This window comes from Hibiscus syriacus, unplaced genomic scaffold (assembly GCF_006381635.1).
Source record: "Hibiscus syriacus cultivar Baekdansim isolate YM2019G1 unplaced genomic scaffold, ASM638163v2 tig00110956_pilon, whole genome shotgun sequence".
Lineage (NCBI taxonomy): Eukaryota > Viridiplantae > Streptophyta > Magnoliopsida > Malvales > Malvaceae > Hibiscus > Hibiscus syriacus.
This window is the reverse complement of record NW_024062932.1, coordinates 588,273-610,008: the sequence shown is the minus strand read 5'-3', so window position 1 is coordinate 610,008 and position 21,736 is coordinate 588,273. Positions and strand designations below refer to the sequence as shown.

General features: G+C 33.1%; 1 protein-coding gene and 2 pseudogenes across 1 annotated transcript; all 3 read left to right on the top strand.

The window, feature by feature from the left end:
* The first annotated feature begins 901 nt into the window (after positions 1–901).
* Positions 902–3,604, top strand: LOC120148274 (annotated as a pseudogene).
* Positions 3,605–12,549: 8,945 nt separating this feature from the next.
* Positions 12,550–15,432, top strand: LOC120148373 (annotated as a pseudogene).
* A 1,457-nt stretch (positions 15,433–16,889) lies between these two features.
* On the top strand, positions 16,890–20,753 carry LOC120148318 (protein ALP1-like). The gene is made up of 3 exons (XM_039161472.1): positions 16,890–17,013; positions 17,265–17,439; positions 19,686–20,753. Exons 2-3 carry the CDS (start codon positions 17,313–17,315, stop codon positions 20,732–20,734), a joined length of 1,176 nt encoding a protein of 391 aa, XP_039017403.1. The 5' UTR covers positions 16,890–17,013; positions 17,265–17,312; the 3' UTR covers positions 20,735–20,753.
* The last annotated feature ends 983 nt before the right edge of the window (positions 20,754–21,736 follow it).

The following is a 21,736-nucleotide window of genomic DNA, read 5'->3' as shown; positions in this document are numbered from 1 at the left end:
ATTAAACTTTTATTTTTTTCAAAATCATACATAACATTTAGTTTTTATTTCGTTTTAGTATCTCGTCGTTAGAAACCTAATGGATGATTCGTACGTGGCACCTTTTTATGGGTAAATTGTATCATGTATCACTCAACTATCTTCTCACTCATATTTTAGTCACAAAAGTTTAATTTTTTCTAATTTAATTACTTAACTTTCAAATTACTCATAATTTAATCACTCTAACTTTTAAATTTAATTATTTATTTTTAATTATATATTAATATAATAATAATAATAATAAATATTATGTCACAAAAATTATTAATAAAATAAATTAGAGTGATTAAAATAAGAGCAATTTGAAACCTTAATAGTTAAAGTAAATTTTTTTAAACTTTAGTACCAAAATAAAAAATGAGAAGATAGTTAAGTTATGAATAATGTAATTTACCCATAAAAATAAAGTGTCGTTAAGGTATTAAAATAAAATAAAAGTTAAATGTTAAGCATAATTTTAAAAATAAAAATTTAGATATTTAAACAGATTGATACTAAACTTATAATTTACCCTAAAATTAAATGAAAGACTGTGGAGACACCGAGACAGGACAACCATTGCGTTTCTTAATTTATACGGGAAATGGTTTGGTCATTTGGTCTGGGGCTCCTTTAGTGAATGATAAGTCAACTCATTTTATTTTCCTTTGTTTTTAATAAATGATTTTATTAAAAATGTTCTGAATATTTATTGGAGAATGGGTGTGGTACGTGCCCCAATTCTACAGTAATCCATCCCGTAAAGGCTTTCATGCACAAAAGTGGTAGAACGGCACCGTTTCACTTCGTTTCCCACACTTTTCCATCTATTAACTCCAAATCTACCCATTTCTTCTTTGTTCACTTACTCCCCTCTCCATCAGGTAAAGTCACCTTATCCCCCTCATTATAATTTCAGCTTCCCCCCATTGTAATGTCTTATTCTTATATTCTTTTGTTGTTTCCGTTGTTTGTTTTTTCAGATAGGAAAAAGAAGGAAGAAGAAGACAGTGCAATGGCGGTCAGTTCTAGAGGGAAAATGTCAGAGTTTGGAGGGATTGTTATAAGGAAGTGGAATGATAGAGAAATAAGCCCAGAAAGAAACAAAGTCTGGATTGAACCCAAGCCTCACTGCAACAAGTCTTCCATACTGAAAGAAAAGTTGCTGTTGTTTACTATTTGTCTAGAAATGGCCAGCTTGAACAACCTCATTTTATGGAAGTTCCTCTCTCTTCTAATGGTTTTTATCTCAAAGGTAAAACGATTAAACCCTTCTATTTCACTTTTCTTTCTGGGTTTTTCTTATGGAGAAGAAACAACGGAAACTTTTTTTTTCCTAAAACTTCCTTTCCTCCCCCCCCCTCTCTTGTTGTTTGATTTCTTAGAAAAAAGGGGGTTTCAAAATTTTGAATTTACTTCACGTTTCAAGAGATGCTTTTTGCCAGATGGTGACACCTAGCTGCTGCAGCTGACAAAAGGCTAACTTTCTGGTCTTTTTAAAGAGAAAGATTAAAATAAAAAAGCGATATTTTTCCCGGGAAAGGAAAGGAAAATATTAAGTTTAAATTTTCAAAAGCTTTCCTCTTATTCTTTGTTTGGATGGTGAGGAAAGTATTGGGTTTCCTTGTATTCCTTACATTTTTTTCACCGCAACTCTTCAGATGTAATCAACCGCCTAAACCTACTTCGAGGCAAAGGCATGGCTAGGCTATACTCTTGGTCCTCCAAACGGTAATACTCTCACTCATTGCCAACCATTGATCAGATTACCACCTCCCTTCGCCGTCCGATATTAATATTCAAGTTTCGATTGTTGAAACCCAGAAATTACAAGAACGGATTCGTTTGGCACGACTTAGCTGAAAACGATTTGATTTGTCCATCTCACGGCCAAGAATACGTTCTCAAAGGATAGGAGATTGTGGACCACACGATCGATTCTCAAGCATTCAACATAACTTCGCCGTCTTTACGATTGCCTAAACCGCCAGAGTCTCAGAAGTCAGAGAGCGAGCATGAATTTCCGTCAACAAGGCGGCGGAGGAATCAGTCTTGGAGTTCCATTGATCTCCATGAGTACAAAGTTTATAACACCCAGTCGTGCTCCGAGTCAGCTCGGGGACTCGCTGCCGCTGATGCGTCGACTCAGACTGATGATAAGAGGAGAAGAAGGAAACCGGCGGCTAAGGAATCGGAAATCGAAGAGCTGCAAATTACTGAAAGTCAAAGTCAAGAGTTGGAGCAGAATCATACTACGGATCTGAGTAGGGAAGAGATTTCACCCAGACCCAGCTATTAGGGGGATCGCCCTGAGCGAGTGCTCATGGCCCCCATTTTTTTCATCCTTGTAATTAGGGTCCCCATTTTTTCATCTTTATAATTAGGTCCTTAATTTTTTCAATCTTATTTTTTATCTTTATAATTGAGGTTCTAATATTATTCAATCTAACTTTTTATCTTTATAATTGAAATATCTATTTTTTTCAATCCATTTTTTATCTTTATAATTGAGACCTTTAATTTTGTAATCTCACTTTTAATTTTATAATGGATGTTTTTAAGTTTATTCAATATCATTTTCTTAATTTTATAATTGAGGCTCTTAAGTTTTTTTAATCTCACTTTCTAACTTTTTAATTGAGGTCTCTAAGATTTTTCGATAGGTCTCTATTTTTTTCAATTTCAATTTCTATCTTTATAATTAAGGTCTTAATTTTTTAAAATTTCATAAAATTCTCAATTTCTCATCACTTTCTCTATATCTCTCGTTAATTCATTTAATTTTAAATTAAATCTAATTATATTTGTCTTTTTTTTTATTTTACAAAACTTATTTTTCAATTTACCAAATATCATTTAATTTTTAGTCTTCTTCAATCTCAATCTAACGATAACATAATATGCTATTCCTTTTTTAATTTATTATTCAAAATAAAGCTTCATATCATAATTTATACCCACATTAAATTTTTTTATTCTCTTAGTTATGTTTAAGATTTTTTTTCTTAACAAAACAATAAAATAATAATCGAAAAGGTTTAATAATTGTTCTACGATGTTAAATTAATTGTTTAATGTAATAGAATATAATTTCCTTCAATTATGACATATTTTATTTTCGCTCATGGTCCCGAAAATATTCGAGACGGTTTGATTTCGGATTCAAGTTCGGAGACGTAAACTTTAATGAAAGCCAATGGAGGTTGAGAGTGGGCAACGGTGGTGGAAACGAAGGTATCTCAAATCGTACGACTGAGAGTGGCCCGAGTGGGATGATGAAGGCGTCGTCGGTTTTGATGCAGTTGGTATCGTGCGGTTCGATGTCGTTTAAGGATCGTGGAGGATCAAGGGTTCTCGTTGATTGGACACTGTAAATCGAGATCACCATGCGGAGCAGGGGATTGTAGTCGGGTGGAAAAAGAAGCAGGGCCAGGGATCGAGAGGGAAACTGGGAGTTTCTCAAGGGAAGATAAAGAGTATTTTAGTGGGAGCTTGATTGAGACCAAGAAAGAGCAGATCCCTAGCCTGAAGAGATCTTCTTCTTACAATGCTGATAGGTAATTACTAAAATTAATGCACACAATTTATTTCTATAAAAAGTTGTCAACTTCTCTGATTGTTGTTTTCAGTTAGTCATTGTTTATCAATAATCATCAATTTGAAAATCTTTTCCTTAATCAAAAAAATAAAATAAATAGATTTTCAGGTTTAAGTTACATAAAAATTACTGGGAAGCGAGTAAAATGGTTAATAGGGTTGTTTTTAAGGGTGAAACAGGTTGAGGTTTAAAAGCAAAAAAAAGAAATGTATGGCTACCTACTTGTTTTACAGTAACTTGCTGAAATGTATTGACATAGTTGCTCTTCTATCATCATTTTGTTATGTTGCCATTTTTATTGTGTTCAATTATTTTTATTGTGATGACAAACTAATGTTCTTGTTAAATATTATTATTTTTTAATATTAAAATGTTTGTTCATAATAACAGTTATGGCTCGTTTACCAATGCGAAAAAAGATGCATCTCGCCATAATTCTTATTTTACAACTGCAAATGATGGAGATTGTGTGTCATATGCTTATGGTTATTTCAGTTATTCTTAGAAAATATAAAAATCGACTCGTTTACCAATGCGAAAGAAGACGCATATCGCCACAATTCTTATTTTACAACTGCAAATGATGGAGATTGCGTGTCATATGCTTATGGTTATTTCAGTTATTCTTAGAAAATATAAAAATCGACCTAAAACAACTTATGAACATGAAAGACTTCATAGACATAATATTAGATCACTTAATTTACATAAAATTGTATTTGAAAGTGATCGACAAAGTGTTGATAATTGTCAAATGGATATGAGAGCATTTATCAAATTGTGTCACCTATTACAAAGTCAAGGTGGGTTAAAAGAGAGTCGATATATGTCTATAGAAGAAATGTTTATTATTTTCCTTCATATTATATCCCACCATATTAAGATTAGAGTTTTAAAACGTCAAACAGTAAGATCTGGTGAAACAATTAGTAGAGTTCTCCATACAGTGTTAGCTTCAGTCTTGAAACTACATCCGATCCTTTTTAGAAAACCAGAACCGATACAAGATAATTTAACAGACGATAGATGGAAATGGTTTAAGGTATTGTATCATAATTCTGAACTTTCTTTTAAGTTAATTAGTAATGCTTAATACATAAATGGATAGTAATAATGCAATTTAACTTTATTTGATGAATATAGGGATGTTTGGGTGCTCTAGATGGAACATATATTAAGGTCAATGTAGCTGCAATCGATAAACCTAGATACAGAACAATAAAAAATGAAATTGCGACAAATGTACTTGGTGTTTGCACACCAAACATGCAATTCATTTATGTTTTACCTGGGTGGGAAGGTTCTGCAGCTGATGGTAGAATACTCTGAGATGACATTAGTAGAAGAAATGGTTTAAATGTTCCACAAGGTAAATTATTAGGTCATTAATATATATATATATATATATATATATAATAATGTAAAATTCTTCCAAGTTTTGTATATTAATTTACTTTTTAAATTAAAATAATATAGGGTGTTACTACTTATGTGATGTTGGATACACGAATGGAGAGGGATTTCTTGCACCATATAGAGGTCAAAGATACCACTTGAATGATTGGAGAGAAGGACACCAACCTACCACCCCTCAAGAATATTTCAACTTGAAACATTCTCAAGCTAGGAATTGCATTGAGAGATGCTTCGGCATATTGAAAGCAAGATGGGCAATTTTAAGGGAAAAATCATTTTATCTAGTGAAAACACAATGTATACTCATTTCAGCTTGTTGTATTCTCCATAATTTCATAAGATCTGAGATGCCAATCGATTCTATTGAATCTGACTATACTGAGGATAGTAGTCATGTTAAAGAGATTAATGAAGTAGAAATGATCAGACATTGTGAGCCAAGCAGTGCTTGGACAGAGTGGAGAGACAAATTAGCAGAAGATATGTTTACTAGTTGGTTGGCGTCACGTACTTTAGGATAGATGTTATTTTATGTTATGTATGGCTTCCACCTTCTATTTTATCTAATGTTAGTGGTCATTACTTTCATATATTTGACATCTTTATATTTTATGGCATAAACTTTATTAAATTTTTTGTAATTCTCTTCTATAAAATTCGAATTTTATTTGTTATGGACATTCATTACTTATGTCATTCACTACATTTGATTTATATTATGTTACTATTTTAAATTTCATTTATGATTAGTATTGACAATGATGACATGTTTTTATTATGTTATACATTTTTTATATACATCTTAGATTGTTTCGAAGAGAAATATGTCAACATCAAATATGGAATCTCAAAGGGGGGAAAAACCACCGACATCTAGAAAGGTTAAGTCTTTAGTAACTAAAAGGACATGGACTAAAGAGGAGGATGTTGCACTTGTTGAATGTTTACACATTTTGGCTGAAGACCCACATTGGAAAGCTGATAATGGAACATTTAGATTAGGTTATCTATCTAATATTGAAAAGATGTTAGAAATCAAGCTTCCAACATCACAAATTAGGGCACATCCACATATTGAATCTAGAGTGAAACTACTTAAAAGACAATACAATGCTTTATCTGAAATGTTGAATATTAGAAGTGTATTCGGTTAGAATGAAAAAGAAAAATGTTTAACTACACTAAAGGATGTGTTTGATGATTGGGTTAGAGTACGTATTTTAATTGAATTTATCTTCTTTCTATACTCTTTCTTATCTACTTATCTTTGTAAGATTTATTAAATTTGCGATTTTATTATATTGTAGAGTCATCCAACTGCTGCTGGATTGAGAAACAAGTCATTTCCATTCTTTGATGACTTTGTTCATATATTTGGAAAATAAAGAGCTACAGGAATTGTAACATCCCAAATTACGAGTTAGTGACCAAATCGTAAATTTTCAGAATTTGGTGATTAAAGTAAAATAGTTGAATAGTTCAATGATTTATTTGGGGATATTTCTTGAAAGTTTATAGTAATTATCCAAAGAATTAAAGGGCAAAATGGTCATTTGTCATGAAAGATATTTTTATCCCTTTAATAAGAGATAAAAACTGAAGATGAAAACATTTCATCTTCTTCCTCCTTTCTTCTTCTCCAACCGTGGAAGACTAGGCAAAGGTGAGTTTCTATTTTTGTTGATTATTTGTTGAATTAAAGGTTGGGTTTTGATCACTAGATGATAATTAAGCTTAAGGAAAGCTTAATTTGTTCTAAAACAATAAGATGAAAGGTATAGGAGAGATTAAAGATTTTGAGTTCTTGAATAAAATCTTGGAATATAATTGATAAGTTAAATTTTAAGTTGAATTTGACTTGTCATCTATGAGAATAAGAAGTTAGAAGTGTTAGAATTAAGTTTGGATAACATGAAAAATTTGGTATGATTATTGATTTCTATATGGAGAATAGAATTTTGAGGTTTAAGATGAAATAAATGGATATAAATTAGTTTAAGTATGTATATTTGAGTTAAGAATAGAAAAGTGAATGAAACATGAAGAATTTAAGTTGTTATAGTGAATTTTCGGGCATGAACAGTGATTTTCTGGGTTTAAACGAAATTTCCAGATTGTGCAGGGGGAACAGATTCCCCCCTGGGGGGTATCGATTCCCCAGGATCAGATTCCCCCTGGGGGGTATCGATTCCCCCTAAATAAAAAAAATGGAATTTGATTCATTAAACCGGTTTAAGTTATTAACATCAAGTTTAAAGTTTAGGCTTCTGATAGTTGTTTTGAAATGATATATTTATGTAGATATTGAGCCTAAACAAGTTTCGGAATAATCAAAGAATTAGGATCGAATCAAAGCAAGGCTAAGGTGAGTGCAATTTAATTGTACTTATGCGATCGAAAAATATTGGCTTGTGATGAGCCAATGACGGAGTTACTATGGTAAGAAGTGACTCCTAAAATGTTATATGATTTTTATGAGTGCATTTTAGTTTATAAGATTATAAGAAATTGGACTTGTGATAAGTCTATTTCCAATAGTTATAGTGTATGGAGTATTGATTATAAGGATGTGAATGACATGAAATGTATACTTGATTATATGAACTGATATGGGCTATATGATATATGTGATGCATGTGAAGCATATGAAAACAAGAGATGACATGATTTGTATGATATATGAATTTGTGAGTAAAGGCATATGTAAATATAATTTGTATGCATTATATGTCATGTGAACATAAGAGAATAAAGCATGTTATATGATATGAGGTTAGGTGATGAAACATAGATTAAATATATATGATGATATAAGAATAAGACATGAATCAAATGATATATATGTTTATGTGAATACATGCAAAGTGATACGAGCTATGTGGCATATGAATATGAATTCATATGAAAAGTGACATGAAAGTAAACTACGTGATTATATGCACATGTGATATGTGATCATAAGAGCAATGATATGAGTACATGAATATATGAAGCATAAGAATAATGCCCATGTTATATGATACGAGAGCTATAGGTATAGTTGGCATGCCAAGAGTAGAGGGTCTACGCGGTCCTTCGGGATAAATTCTACGTGGTCATTCGGGATGTATATGTATTCTTTGGAGCATGTATGAGGTCTTTTGAGACACTTACTTGATCCTTGGTATATGTATATGATTCTTAAGGAATTTATATGTGGTCCTTATGGACAATCTTATATGGCACTACGGTGCAATTCTATGTGGCACTTCGGTGCATTTCTACACGGTCCTTCGGGACAATTTCTACGTGGCACTTCGGTGCAATTTATACGAGCTGTGGTGACAGCATTTGTGCACAACCAAAGTGTACTCACATACCTTCAGTTCTCACCAGTGTATCATGGGCTAATAAAGAGACAATAACAAATACAATATAAGATGTATATGTTTGTGGTGATATGAACGGTATTGCATGGATTATAGGATGATATGTGTTCTAAGATATGTATAGAAATGTTCAACACATGCTTATATGATCACAAGGAATTAGTAACAATAATATGAGTATTGAAAAGCATGTTAATGATATATGTTTTTATATGATATGATAATATTGGCATATGTATACCTTTTGTTTATATGAAATGATAGATGGTTATAGTTTATGTTTTGTATGCCTCACTAAGTCAACAACTTAGCGTGTGATTGTTTCACGCGTAGGTTCCGAGAAGAGGAAGATTGGTAAAAGTTATGTCAGACAGGTCAGTTTCTCATTTCCAAAGATCAGACCAGAATATAAATGTATAATATGTATTTTGTAACAATGATAGGGGTTGGCATATAAATAAAGGTTTAAATCCGATATGTTTTAATCGGTTTTGTAAAATCATATGATTAAGTTTTATAATGTCTATATGTACATAGAGATGTTATACGAATTTATAAGTATTTTGCCGAAAGTACTGTAGCAGGTAATGTTCCTATAGTACTGTTCATACCGTATTTTAATGTTCATAAATACGTTTTTGCCTCAAAATTTTATACCAAACACAATTAAACAATATATGATCGTATTTTTCTTAATATAAGTTCAAATGTTTTGATATTTTGTAAGGAAAAACGTTTTAAAAAGGCAATGTGACATCTCGGACTCGTATTCGGGTCGAGTATGGGTTGGGGTGTTACAGGAATAGCAGCGAAGACAGCAGCTGATGCAGTGGAACATATTGATGTTGAAGATAATGCATTTATAGATGCATTACTTGAAGAAGATGGAGTAAGAGATTCTGAATCAAGAGAGGATGTTGGTGCTTCAACTTGCCAAACATCTAATGCCACTGCCTCTACCCCTGCAATGAAAAAAAGTTGCTAGCAAGAAAAGGTCTCGACGTGATGATGGGTTAACCGAGCTTGTACAGGAGATAAGTAAGTTTGGTGCTGCATACCGAGAAACTGCCAAAGTAATTAAGGATATTACTGCTTTATTAAAAAAGGAGGCATAAGGAAATTATCGAAGAATGTCGATTTTCATAGAAATCATGAAAATTGAAGGCCTATCCAATGATGAAATGCTTACTGTAGGAGAGTATATTAGCAAAGATACGCACAAGGTAGATTTCTTCTTTTCTTTGCCAAAAGAATTAAAAAAAGATTATGTGATTAAGCAATTAGTTGAATGCCATCACTTTAGACCATCCTTTTGACTGTGGTCTTTCTACAATTATGTCGATCTCTTTTTGATTATGACTTTAGAATATGGTCCCAACTTTTTGTGTAGCTTATCCAGGTATATGTCAAGCTTTTGACTTGGAGAATTTTTGTGTATATAATATAGCCAACATATATGATTAAGTTTAGAATGTCATGGCTATTATCTTTTGTAAGTCTGAACATTGTACAAACTTTTGATGGTTAATGTTATACTTCTTTTTGTTATGTAAGTTTATCTCATGATACTAAAATGAAAGTTTATCTAGTTACAGTGTTCATAGAAAATATTTGTGACAATATTAAATAACATTGTTTAAAGCATTTCCATTTTGCCTCTCTCCTTCAATTCAAAATATACAAATTCAATATCCTCGATAGTTGTAAGCTCGGGTATTTCACAAACCAGATCAGTTACCAGGAATCACTATTTTCCTTTAAGATTAACTTATGTCATTTATGTTAAAGATTATGTATTCTTTGCTTTATATTTTATTTTTTTAGGTTTGTCGTACATAATCCTGAGCGATGACCTTAAAATATTGTTTTTGAGGTTTTTTTTGTTGAGTAAAAGATTGATTTGCATATGTTTTCCTTTGGATCAACGATCTGGAATTTATAGAAGAGAAAGGCATTTATTAGGATTAGATTTCTAGCTAAATTTTTGCCTTGAATTACAACCGATATATTGTGAATTCAGAAGGATTTGCAAATTAGTTGTGTTCTTTCTGTCATGTATAGATATGTGTGTGTTGAATTTAATTGAGAAATTGGGTTGCTAGTAGAATACATATGTTGGTAATTTGTGAAAGTGTATATGATGTGGGAATGAATGTAAATAATAGTAATAATGATAACAACAACAAGTAATCTGTTAAACTTCTTTTAAGTTTAAGCCGGTTATCCCATCTCCAGACACTCTCATTGGCTAGTAATCATTTAAAGGGGGCAATTACTCCAAGCTTAGGGAATTTGAGAAACCTTGTGATGGTAAATTTAAGGAGAAATTCCTTGTCAGATCCTATCCCTTCTACTTTCAAAACTCTTATTCATTTGCAGTCTTTTGATCTCAGCTTCAACTCATTGTCTGGTTCTATCCCTGAATTTATAGGACAGTTTCGAAACATTACTTTTATCGACCTATCCGATAATCACTTATCAGCTCACCTACCCATTTCCATGTTCAACTTGGTCAGTCTATCATATTTTTCATTGAGCCATAACCAACACACTGGAACCATCCCAGACCAAATAGGGAATCTTAAGTCTCTCACTAGTCTTTCATTAAGTAGCAACAAGTTTATAGGTCACATTCCAGCATCTATTTCAAGATTGCAGATTCATGTTTTTACAGCACTAGCAACATTTTTTTACCTTTTTCCACTAGTAATTTCAAGCACAATTTTACTAATAACTATTACGGAAACAAACATTGTTTCAGTACGAAGTTTTAACTCTATCTATGATAAATAAGTTATCTTTTATTACTTACCAGCTTTGCATAACCATTACATTGAGACAATTAATGCTATGAAAGAACACTTTTGTCTTCAGAAATGTCGATACAAGAAAATTTGAGGAGCACCTCTAAAGATGAAATCTTGTCATCATCACTACTGCTAATTCATGAAACTTTACTTTAAAGCAGAAAACTCGCTTCAACCTTCTCATGCCAAAGAAGACAATATAACATGATTGCCATTTTAACTAAATTGGTTTAAGTTAATTAAATTCTAGCTCCAATGAATACTAATTTTAAATAATGACTGAATATCAAGGACTTACTTCTTCTGACAGACCCATTTTAACAACCTTCCTTTGCAATCTAAATTTCATATATGAAATGCTTAATATCTAAAAATTAAAAATAAGAACTATCTGAATCACATCAGCGAGAAATGTGTACCCCTGTAATAGAGAGTTGTCTGCCAACTTAAACTCATGGAATTAAGCCAAAAAGGCTAACGAAAGGGTCCTTACATGAATAAAAAGAAGGCAGTAGGAAGATGTTTAGGGGCATTAGGATCTTCTTTTCGAATATGGTAATGATGAATGACGATGAAATATAAAATTATAGACAATATGATTTTTAGTGTTATATTTTCTTACTTATTTGAATTATGTTTTTGTAATATAAATTAATGAGATAAATAATAATGATAAAGTATGCAGAATTAAGTATAAATATAAGAGATAAATAAATAAATTATTGTATATAGAAGATATAATAAATATTATATCTTAGATAACAAAAATAATTTACATCTTTTTATTATTCTGAATATCTATGAAGAATTTCCACAATATAAACATTTAGTTAAATGTTGATGTAAAATTTTAATATATTTTTACATAAATTATGTAAAATTTAATATTAATTAAAATAAAAATAATACATGATATATTTAAATACTCAAGTAATATATTATCAACAAATAAAATTTTTATATAAATAATTTTTATTTAAATATTTAGAATTTCACTTATTAAAAAAACAAATATAGAACAAGGATAATTTGGTAAAATATATATTTCAGTAATCTTTTATTCCTCCAACCAAACACTGTAATCTTACATTCCTGACAAACCAACCAAACACAGTAATATAACATTCACAATAATCCTATTCACTAATAATCTTTTATTTCTACTGGTAATGTAATATTATGTGAATCAAACGCACCCTAAAGGCTTTCATGCACAAAAGTGGTAGAACGGCACCGTTTCACTTCGTTTCCCACACTCTTCCATCTCCTATAAACTCCAAATCTACCCATTTCTTCTTTGTTCACTTACTCCCCTCTCCATCAGGTAAAGTCACCTTATCCCCCTCATTATAATTTCAGCTTCCCCCCATTGTAATGTCTTATTCTTATATTCTTTTGTTGTTTCCGTTGTTTGTTTTTTCAGATAGGAAAAAGAAGGAAGAAGAAGACAGTGCAATGGCGGTCAGTTCTAGAGGGAAAATGTCAGAGTTTGGAGGGATTGTTATAAGGAAGTGGAATGATAGAGAAATAAGCCCAGAAAGAAACAAAGTCTGGATTGAACCCAAGCCTCACTGCAACAAGTCTTCCATTACTGAAAGAAAAGTTGCTGTTGTTTACTATTTGTCTAGAAATGGCCAGCTTGAACAACCTCATTTTATGGAAGTTCCTCTCTCTTCTAATGGTTTTTATCTCAAAGGTAAAACGATTAAACCCTTCTATTTCACTTTTCTTTCTGGGTTTTTCTTATGGAGAAGAAACAACGGAAACTTTTTTTCCTAAAACTTCCTTTCCTTCCCCCCCCCCCTCTCTTGTTGTTTGATTTCTTAGAAAAAAGGGGGTTTCAAAATTTTGAATTTACTTTCACGTTTCAAGGGATGCTTTTTGCCGGATGGTGACACCTAGCTGCTGCAGCTGACAAAAAGCTAACTTTCTGGTCTTTTTAAAGAGAGAGATTAAAATAAAAAGCGATATTTTTCCCGGGAAAGGAAAGGAAAATATTAAGTTTAAATTTTCAAAAGCTTTCCTCTTATTCTTTGTTTGGATGGTGAGGAAAGTATTGGGTTTCCTTGTATTCCTTACATTTTTTTCACCGCAACTCTTCAGATGTAATCAACCGCCTAAACCTACTTCGAGGCAAAGGCATGGCTAGGCTATACTCTTGGTCCTCCAAACGGTAATACTCTCACTCATTGCCAACCATTGATCAGATTACCACCTCCCTTCGCCGTCCGATATTAATATTCAAGTTTCGATTGTTGAAACCCAGAAATTACAAGAACGAATTCGTTTGGCACGACTTAGCTGAAAACGATTTGATTTGTCCATCTCACGGCCAAGAATACGTTCTCAAAGGATAGGAGATTGTGGACCACACGATCGATTCTCAAGCATTCAACATAACTTCGCCGTCTTTACGATTGCCTAAACCGCCAGAGTCTCAGAAGTCAGAGAGCGAGCATGAATTTCCGTCAACAAGGCGGCGGAGGAATCAGTCTTGGAGTTCCATTGATCTCCATGAGTACAAAGTTTATAAGACCCAGTCGTGCTCCGAGTCAGCTCGGGGACTCGCTGCCGCTGATGCGTCGACTCAGACTGATGATAAGAGGGGAAGAAGGAAACCGGCGGCTAAGGAATCGGAAATCGAAGAGCTGCAAATTACTGAAAGTCAAAGTCAAGAGTTGGAGCAGAATCATACTACGGAGCTGAGTAGGGAAGAGATTTCACCCAGACCCGGCTATTAGGGGGAGCGCCCTGAGCGAGTGCTCAGGGGCCCCATGTTTTCATCCTTGTAATTGGGGTCCCCATTTTTTCATCTTTATATTTAGGTCCTTAATTTTTTCAATCTTATTTTTTAGCTTTATAATTAAGGTTTTAATATTATTCAATCTAACTTTTTATCTTTATAATTGAAATCTCTATTTTTTTCAATCCATTTTTTATCTTTATAATTGAGACCCCTAATTTTGTAATCTCACTTTTAATTTTATAATGGATGTTTTTAAGTTTTTTCAATATCATTTTCTTAATTTTATAATTGAGATTCTTAAGTTTTTTTAATCTCACTTTCTAACTTTTTAATTGAGGTCTCTATTTTTTTTCAATTTCAATTTCTATCTTTATAATTAAGGTCTTTAATTTTTTAAAATTTTATAAATTTCTCAATTTCTTATCACTTTCTCCATATCTCTAGTTAATTCATTTAATTTTAAATTAAATCTAATTATATTTTTCTTTTTTATTTTACAAATCTTATTTTTCAATTTACCAAATATTATTTAATTTTTAGTCTTCTTCAATCTCAATTTAACGATAACATAATATGCTATTCCTTTTTTAATTTATTATTCAAAATAAAGCTTCATATCATAATTTATACCTACATTAGATTTTTTTATTCTCTTAGTTATGTTTAAGATTTTTTTCTTAACAAAACAATAAAATAATAATCGAAAAGGTTTAATAATTGTTCTACGATGTTAAATTAATTGTTTAATGTAATAGAATATAATTTCCTTCAATTATGACATATTTTATTTTCGCTCATGGTCCCGAAAATATTCGAGACGGTTTGATTTCGGATTCAAGTTCGGAGACGTAAACTTTAATGAAAGCCAATGGAGGTTGAGAGTGGGCAACGGTGGTGGAAACGAAGGTATCTCAAATCGTACGGTTGAGAGTGGCCCGAGTGGGAGGATGAAGGCGTCGTCGGTTTTGATGCAGTTGGTATCGTGCGGTTCGATGTCGTTTAAGGATCGTGGAGGATCAAGGGTTCTCGTTGATTGGACACTGTAAATCGAGATCACCACGCGGAGCAGGGGATTGTAGTCGGGTGGAAAAAGAAGCAGGGCCAGTGATCGAGAGGGAAACTGGGAGTTTCTCAAGGGAAGATAAATAGTATTTTAGTGGGAGCTTGATTGAGACCAAGAAAGAGCAGATGCCTAGCCTGAAGAGATCTTCTTCTTACAATGCTGATAGGTAATTACTAAAATTAATGCACAGAATTTATTTCTATAAAAATTGTCAACTTCTCTGATTGTTGTTTTCAGTTAGTCATTGTTTATCAATAATCATCATTAGGGGCTGGCAATGGATCGGAGATGGGTCGGGTGGAGCTTCATCCGACCCATCACCCGCGGTCGAAATCTCCATCCACACCATCTATCGCCTACCAAAAATTTCATCCATATCTGCTCCATCCATCATCCGCGGATGTAGCGGGTGAAAAATGTATGATACTATGAACAAAACATATTTTTACATCCTAAGCTCAAATTCTTCTAACATTCATAGAAACCAAACATTGATACTCAAACATTCTTAGAAACCAAACATTGATACTCAAACATTCTTAGAAACCAAAACATGAACAATAAATTTTCATCAAATTCAAACAAAAACAAAATGGAACACAGTTTATATAGTCTTGTGCACTATGTTTGTGATACATTTTTCAAGTGAATAGATGCATCATGTATAGTCTTGTACACCAAATATAATATTCAAATCTTCATCAACAAACTATCACTTTTCAAAAGTCCTCTCCATCCTAGTATCAATAGAGATAAACCAATATTAAAAAATTAGACATATTTTCAATGTGATAAAAGTCAGAATTAAGATAATAATAATATTTACAATCATTCGTTTATTTTTTTAAATATATATATATAATATGTATATATATATATATATATATATATATATATATATATATATATATATATATATATATATATGGATGGATGGATATATTAATGGGTGGATGGATGCTGAGGGTGATGGGTCAAAAAAATTTCATCCATATCTGACCCCACCCATCACCCGATCCATCCATCACCCGTCAATTATCCGTTTCACAATAGATTTTCATCTATTTATTCAGGACGGATGGGTGGATAATCCACTCACCCATGGATAATTGTCAGCCCTAATCATCTTATTTATTGAGTTTAAATAGATTTTAAAAGTATAATCAGATAAAGTAGTAGTGGGCGATAAAACGAATCCATCGATGTTTAGGATAGTCGTAAATGACGTTGGAGAATAAAGATCTCCAACCACGATTGAATATAAATGAAGATTGAATAAACCATAAGCGCGCATCATCACCAAATTATCACATCATTATACTATTTTGAATTTTGTGGTCCAATGCCCTAATTGAAATGTAAACAAAAATTCAATATTAAACTTGAAGCGTTTTAAAGTTTAATAATAAAATTAAGAAACAATTAAAATTTATTAAGGATATAATTTACCTTTTATTTTTTTATTCTAACAATATACAATTTTTAATTTCGTCCTGATTTGTGTTAGATAAAGAAGATTTGTAGTAGTAGTAGTAGTAAGCAAATGAAATTGTTTCGTCGCGTGTTAAATCAAATTTGTTTTTTAAAGCATATGCATGATGACCAAACTAACCACGAAAAGCTACCTTCGGATTCTGACCATCTGTAACTGAATTTCACCCATTTACCACTTCATGAACCTTTAGACCAGGTGGCGTTTTAGTCATTTAACTACAAATTGGCCTTCAAATTCATTTACCATCCCACATACATAGTAGACCAAGGCATGCTAAAAAATTGTTTAAATATATATATATTTCTCTTAATTTTGAGGGAATCTCTGCACAAAGCCTTCTCTTTTCTTCCCATGTAAAATCTGAACATGTTTTGTAGGTTTTATAAAGAAGAGAAGATTGTCTCTATTCGAATATCCATGTCGTTTGTTTGTGTTGGCACATTGTCTTAAAACAAACCACTTCGAGACTTGTTTACTTCCCTGTGGATCTTCTCATCAGGTAACACATGGAAAACTATCTACCTTCTCGTATATTTTCCTCTTATTTCATCAAACTTACCACTGAACACAAAGCTACTCCGTGTCTTTCTTCTATAACTATTTGCTTATTACTTGTCACTATTCCTTTCATGATCCTATTATTTATGTGTCTCTCATGGTTTATGATATGTAACATGGTGTTGTGATTAATGGGTTTTGCTGTTTTTGGTGAATTCTAACATAGTTATTGTAATTCTTGTATTGTTGGAGTTAGTGGGTTTTCTTTTTGGATTCGATCGGGTGCCTTTTTCTGAGCTGATGGGTCCTGTAAGAGGGTCAAAGAGAAAACGGAAGATAGAGAAGAAACCTGGCGAAAATGCTTCTGCTTCTTCAAAGATGGAAGGGTCTGTTGATTGGTGGGATGACCTTTCCAGGAGGATGAATGGTAACTTTTCTTCAACAGTTTTACTATGTCAGATTCTTGAACATTTGTTCTGGTTTTTATTATCTTTATTTTGAACTCTTCTTTTTTGGTTGTGGTGTATCGGTATTTGCTTTAGTTGAGAATTCATGGCCCCGCAGACATTAAACTTAACACTTTATAGGTTTTCAGTTCATGGCTGGAGTCTAATTTTGGAAATTCTGACTGGCTTTACGATTTATATCTGTTGGAGTTCGATATGAATACATAGAGGAAATGCATTTGGGACCATAGATGCAGGATCCCTAATCTGACTTTCAAGTCGTTTTGTTAACCTAACACTCTTTTTCTTTATGTTATTGAATGGGTGAAGAGGATAAGATTATCCTTTTTTCTTAATATTCTGATACATCCAAGGAAGTAATACATTTAGACAATGCTGTTGGTTCTTTTGACCCTCTTCTTTACATGGAATCGAGTCTTAGCATTGTTTGAACATGATAGTCATATGAACCTCAGATAGATAGCTGATGCAGTTGAAAAACTGATTCTTATCTTACATTTGAAGGTGTTATTGGATTTACTTTGAGCAAATATTTTAATGGGGGATTCTTCTAGTGAGAAAGCAGTTGTAAAAAAAGGGGTTTGTTGTTGCTTTATTATAGATAACTTCTATTGTATATGATAGTGATTGCAGATGATTTGACCATACGTTTGTAAATGAGAGTATTTGCCAATGTAGGTGACCCAGACGATCATTTTCTTCCTAGTACTTGTATTGATTTTATCTGATTCTTCACCCTTGATCTTGAATATTTTTCTCGCAGGAGTCATAATCTCCTGAACATGAAAAGTTACTGATAAGATCAAACAAGTTATTCATCCTTCAAAAAAAAAGTTATTCATCCGGTTATTAGGCAGGAACTCTTTTCCCTTCATGTTTATCGATTCATGTTCTGCTTTGTGGAGTTCAACCCACAATGCCTTGTAGTATCTTCCAAAATAACAAGGGTTTCAACTGGTCTAAATTAATGCTTAATATGCTCTGAAAAATGCCACTTCATGAGAAATTGGTATATGCTAATGTTTAGAGTTACAACCTTGAAATATCAGTCAAAGGCAGCAAATATTGCTGCTGTGAGCAGATGGTTTCGGCATGCATACTCCTCTGGGAAAATAGACATTAGATTTAATTATCTGAAGTAAAATGTTACCGATGAATTTTACGGTTTAATCTTTTAATTTTAAGAAATAGGATGATTTCCCGCAGCCATTAGGTTAGGTCATTAATTTCCAGTCCACTGTCAGATTACTGGCTGCTGACTATTCGTATTCCTCTTCATCCTTATGTCTGTTTCCCTTTTGTTCTTTGATTGCTTCTGCTAACTTCTATAGCTTGATTTATCTTGTATTTAGATGCTTAATATCCCGTGATTCTTGTTGTATTACATTGAAATTCAATGCACCATTCAAGGGCACATCAGTGTTGGTTACTTCAAATATGTGAAGAAAATGACTGATAATTACTTGGGATATGTTAAAAGAATTCCCGACAATCTTATGTTTCAATCACCAGCATGTTTCATAGGTTGAAATTAGGAGAGATTATATTGATTGGTGTAGGTTAAGAAACTATAGGGTTTGTCAATTAGGAGAGATTAAAAAAGAACATAAGATAAAATAGTTAAGGGCTTGTGGCAAGTCAAAATAATAGTATTCTTTGATTGGCAAAGTAACTGCAAATTAAGGGTTTGTCAATTAGGAGAGATTAAAGAGTTTTTTAATCAAATTCATTATGCTCATAAGTTCATTGCCCTTTTTCCATGAGCCTTCTTTTCTCCGGTCCATCTGAATACAATGATAACTAATAGCAGAATGTATTTATCTTGTATAATCAAAGCTTCTGGGTTGGTACTAGAAGCTGAAAGCTGTGCATACTTCCAGCAAGAATGCTATGCTGGTAATACATTAACGAGATCAATTTTATGAAACCTCTCGGTTTCTATCAGCCCTTACTGTAATTGTCACAAATAAGATTCAATAGATGCTGTTAGAGCTAATGATTTATGCATGTCTACTCAAAATTTTCCATTCCTATGGCTATATATTGTTCAAAGGAAAGGGACTAAAAGAGTTGTAACTTTTATTATTGATTCACTAATCCTGATAGAAGAAATAATGTTTCATAGTTCCTAGTAAAATCTCATATACGTTTCGTGTGTGCAACCACAAATAATGCTTTCTTCTTACTGTCTCATTCTCTTTTGCAGGTCTCCAATCACCATCTAAAGGTCTCGATAAGTTCAAATCAGTTTTCAGAATTTCCAGGAAAACTTTCAGCTACATATGTTCGCTTGTGAAGGAAGACATGATGGCTAAGCCAGGGAGTTTCACATTTTCAAATGGAAAACCTTTGTCTTTCGAGGATCAAGTAGCTGTTGCTTTGAGAAGGCTAAGCTCTGGTGAATCTCTAGTGGCAGTTGGTGATTCGTTCGGGCTGCATCGCTCTACCGTCTCACAATTGACATGGCGCTTTGTCGAGGCCATGGAAGAAAGGGGTCTTCATCACCTGCAATGGCCTTCCACCAATGCAGAAATGACGGAGATAAAGTCCAAATTCGAAAAGATTAAAGGACTTCCTAACTGCTGCGGTGTGATAGACACCACACATGTTATGATGTGTTTGCCTTCGGCGGATCCTGCAAGTAAGGTGTGGCTTGATCATGAGAAGAATCACAGCATGGTCCTTCAGGCAATTGTGGACCCTGAAATGAGGTTCAGGGACATCGTCACCGGTTGGCCAGGTAAAATAGATGACTGGTTGATGTTTAAGAGTTCGAATTTCTATACACTGTGTGACAAAGGAGAGAGATTGAATGGGGAAAAGTTTGAGCTCTCTAAAGGAACAGAAATAAGGGAATACCTAATTGGAGACTTGGGCTATCCTTTGTTACCCTATCTTTTTATACCTTACAAGGGGAAAGAACTACCCGAAATTAGAAAGGAGTTCAATAAAAGGCATTCGGCAACTCGGCTGGTGGCAAGCAGGGCATTGGCAAGGCTGAAAGAAATGTGGAAGATCATCCAAGGGGTGATGTGGAGACCTGACAAACATAAGTTGCCAAGGATCATCCTGGTTTGCTGCTTACTTCACAACATAGTTATCGACCTGGAAGATGATGATGCGCAGGATGAAATGCCACTGTCGTATGACCATGATCCGGGTTACCGACAGCGGATTTGCGGTTCTTTTGACATCAATGGTGTCCACCTGAGAGATAACCTCTCTCTCTACTTGTCTGGGAAACTGCCACCCTAATACCTGATTCCTGGTTGGTGCGTAGAAGGATTAAATTAGGATCTTTTGCAGACAATGATTTCATTGGAATTGTTAGTGTTCTTTTGTTTGTTTGATTTAAAAGTTGTACAAGTTAACATGATTCTCAAGTGTGCACTTTTGAAGATAAAGAGACGGTCGACACAAGATGGAGAAATTTAGATCTTCTCCCTCCTCAACTGTGTTTCTTTGATTCTCTGCTACTACTATTATTAACAACACCGTTGGCTAAAAGAGCTCACAAAATCTATTTATTAACTTGAGAAACGACTCATTAAGCTGTTATATATTATTTAAATATATTAACTGTCAAATTTTAAGCGCAATCACGTCTTGTTTAATTTTTAAAACATATAAGTTCTATAATCCTAGAACGAAAGCAACGAACCCACCCTTTGACGAAGCTAACTACAATCAATTGACGGTCATGATCCATCACCCGCAGCACACTTGTACATCAAAGATGAAAGTCGTCGCGAAGTGTGATAAAGCAGTTGTAGTCTAACAATTCTGGATAATTCTTTTCACGAGGAAAGATCCGGTGCTCCTCACTCAAAAAATCAAAATTAACTCATTCGTTCTGTTCGCCGGCCAATTCATCAAGAAATAAACGCCGATCGACCGGTTCCTCGGATTTTCCGGCCGTCTTCGAATATTGAAGGAAATGAAAAAGTTTCTCTTTGGAATTGTTTTTAGGTTTTATTTTCTTTCTGTTTCTTCAGGTTTATTAAGTTCTTTCGTTTTAGCCAGTTCATTATATGAGATTTTCGGGGAAGCTTTGAATTGGGATGATGTTAGCAGAGTTTACATGCTTCGATTGAGTATTAGAGAAGAAGAAGCAGAAAAGAGGGAAGCGTGTAATCTACAGATGAAGTAGCGGGAACTGGAAAGAAATGGTATACCTTTTTAAACTTCTTTTAGGACAATAAAATGGCTGGTTGTTATTTCTTTTCTTTTTTATTATTGGTTAAGTTTGTTAATTAT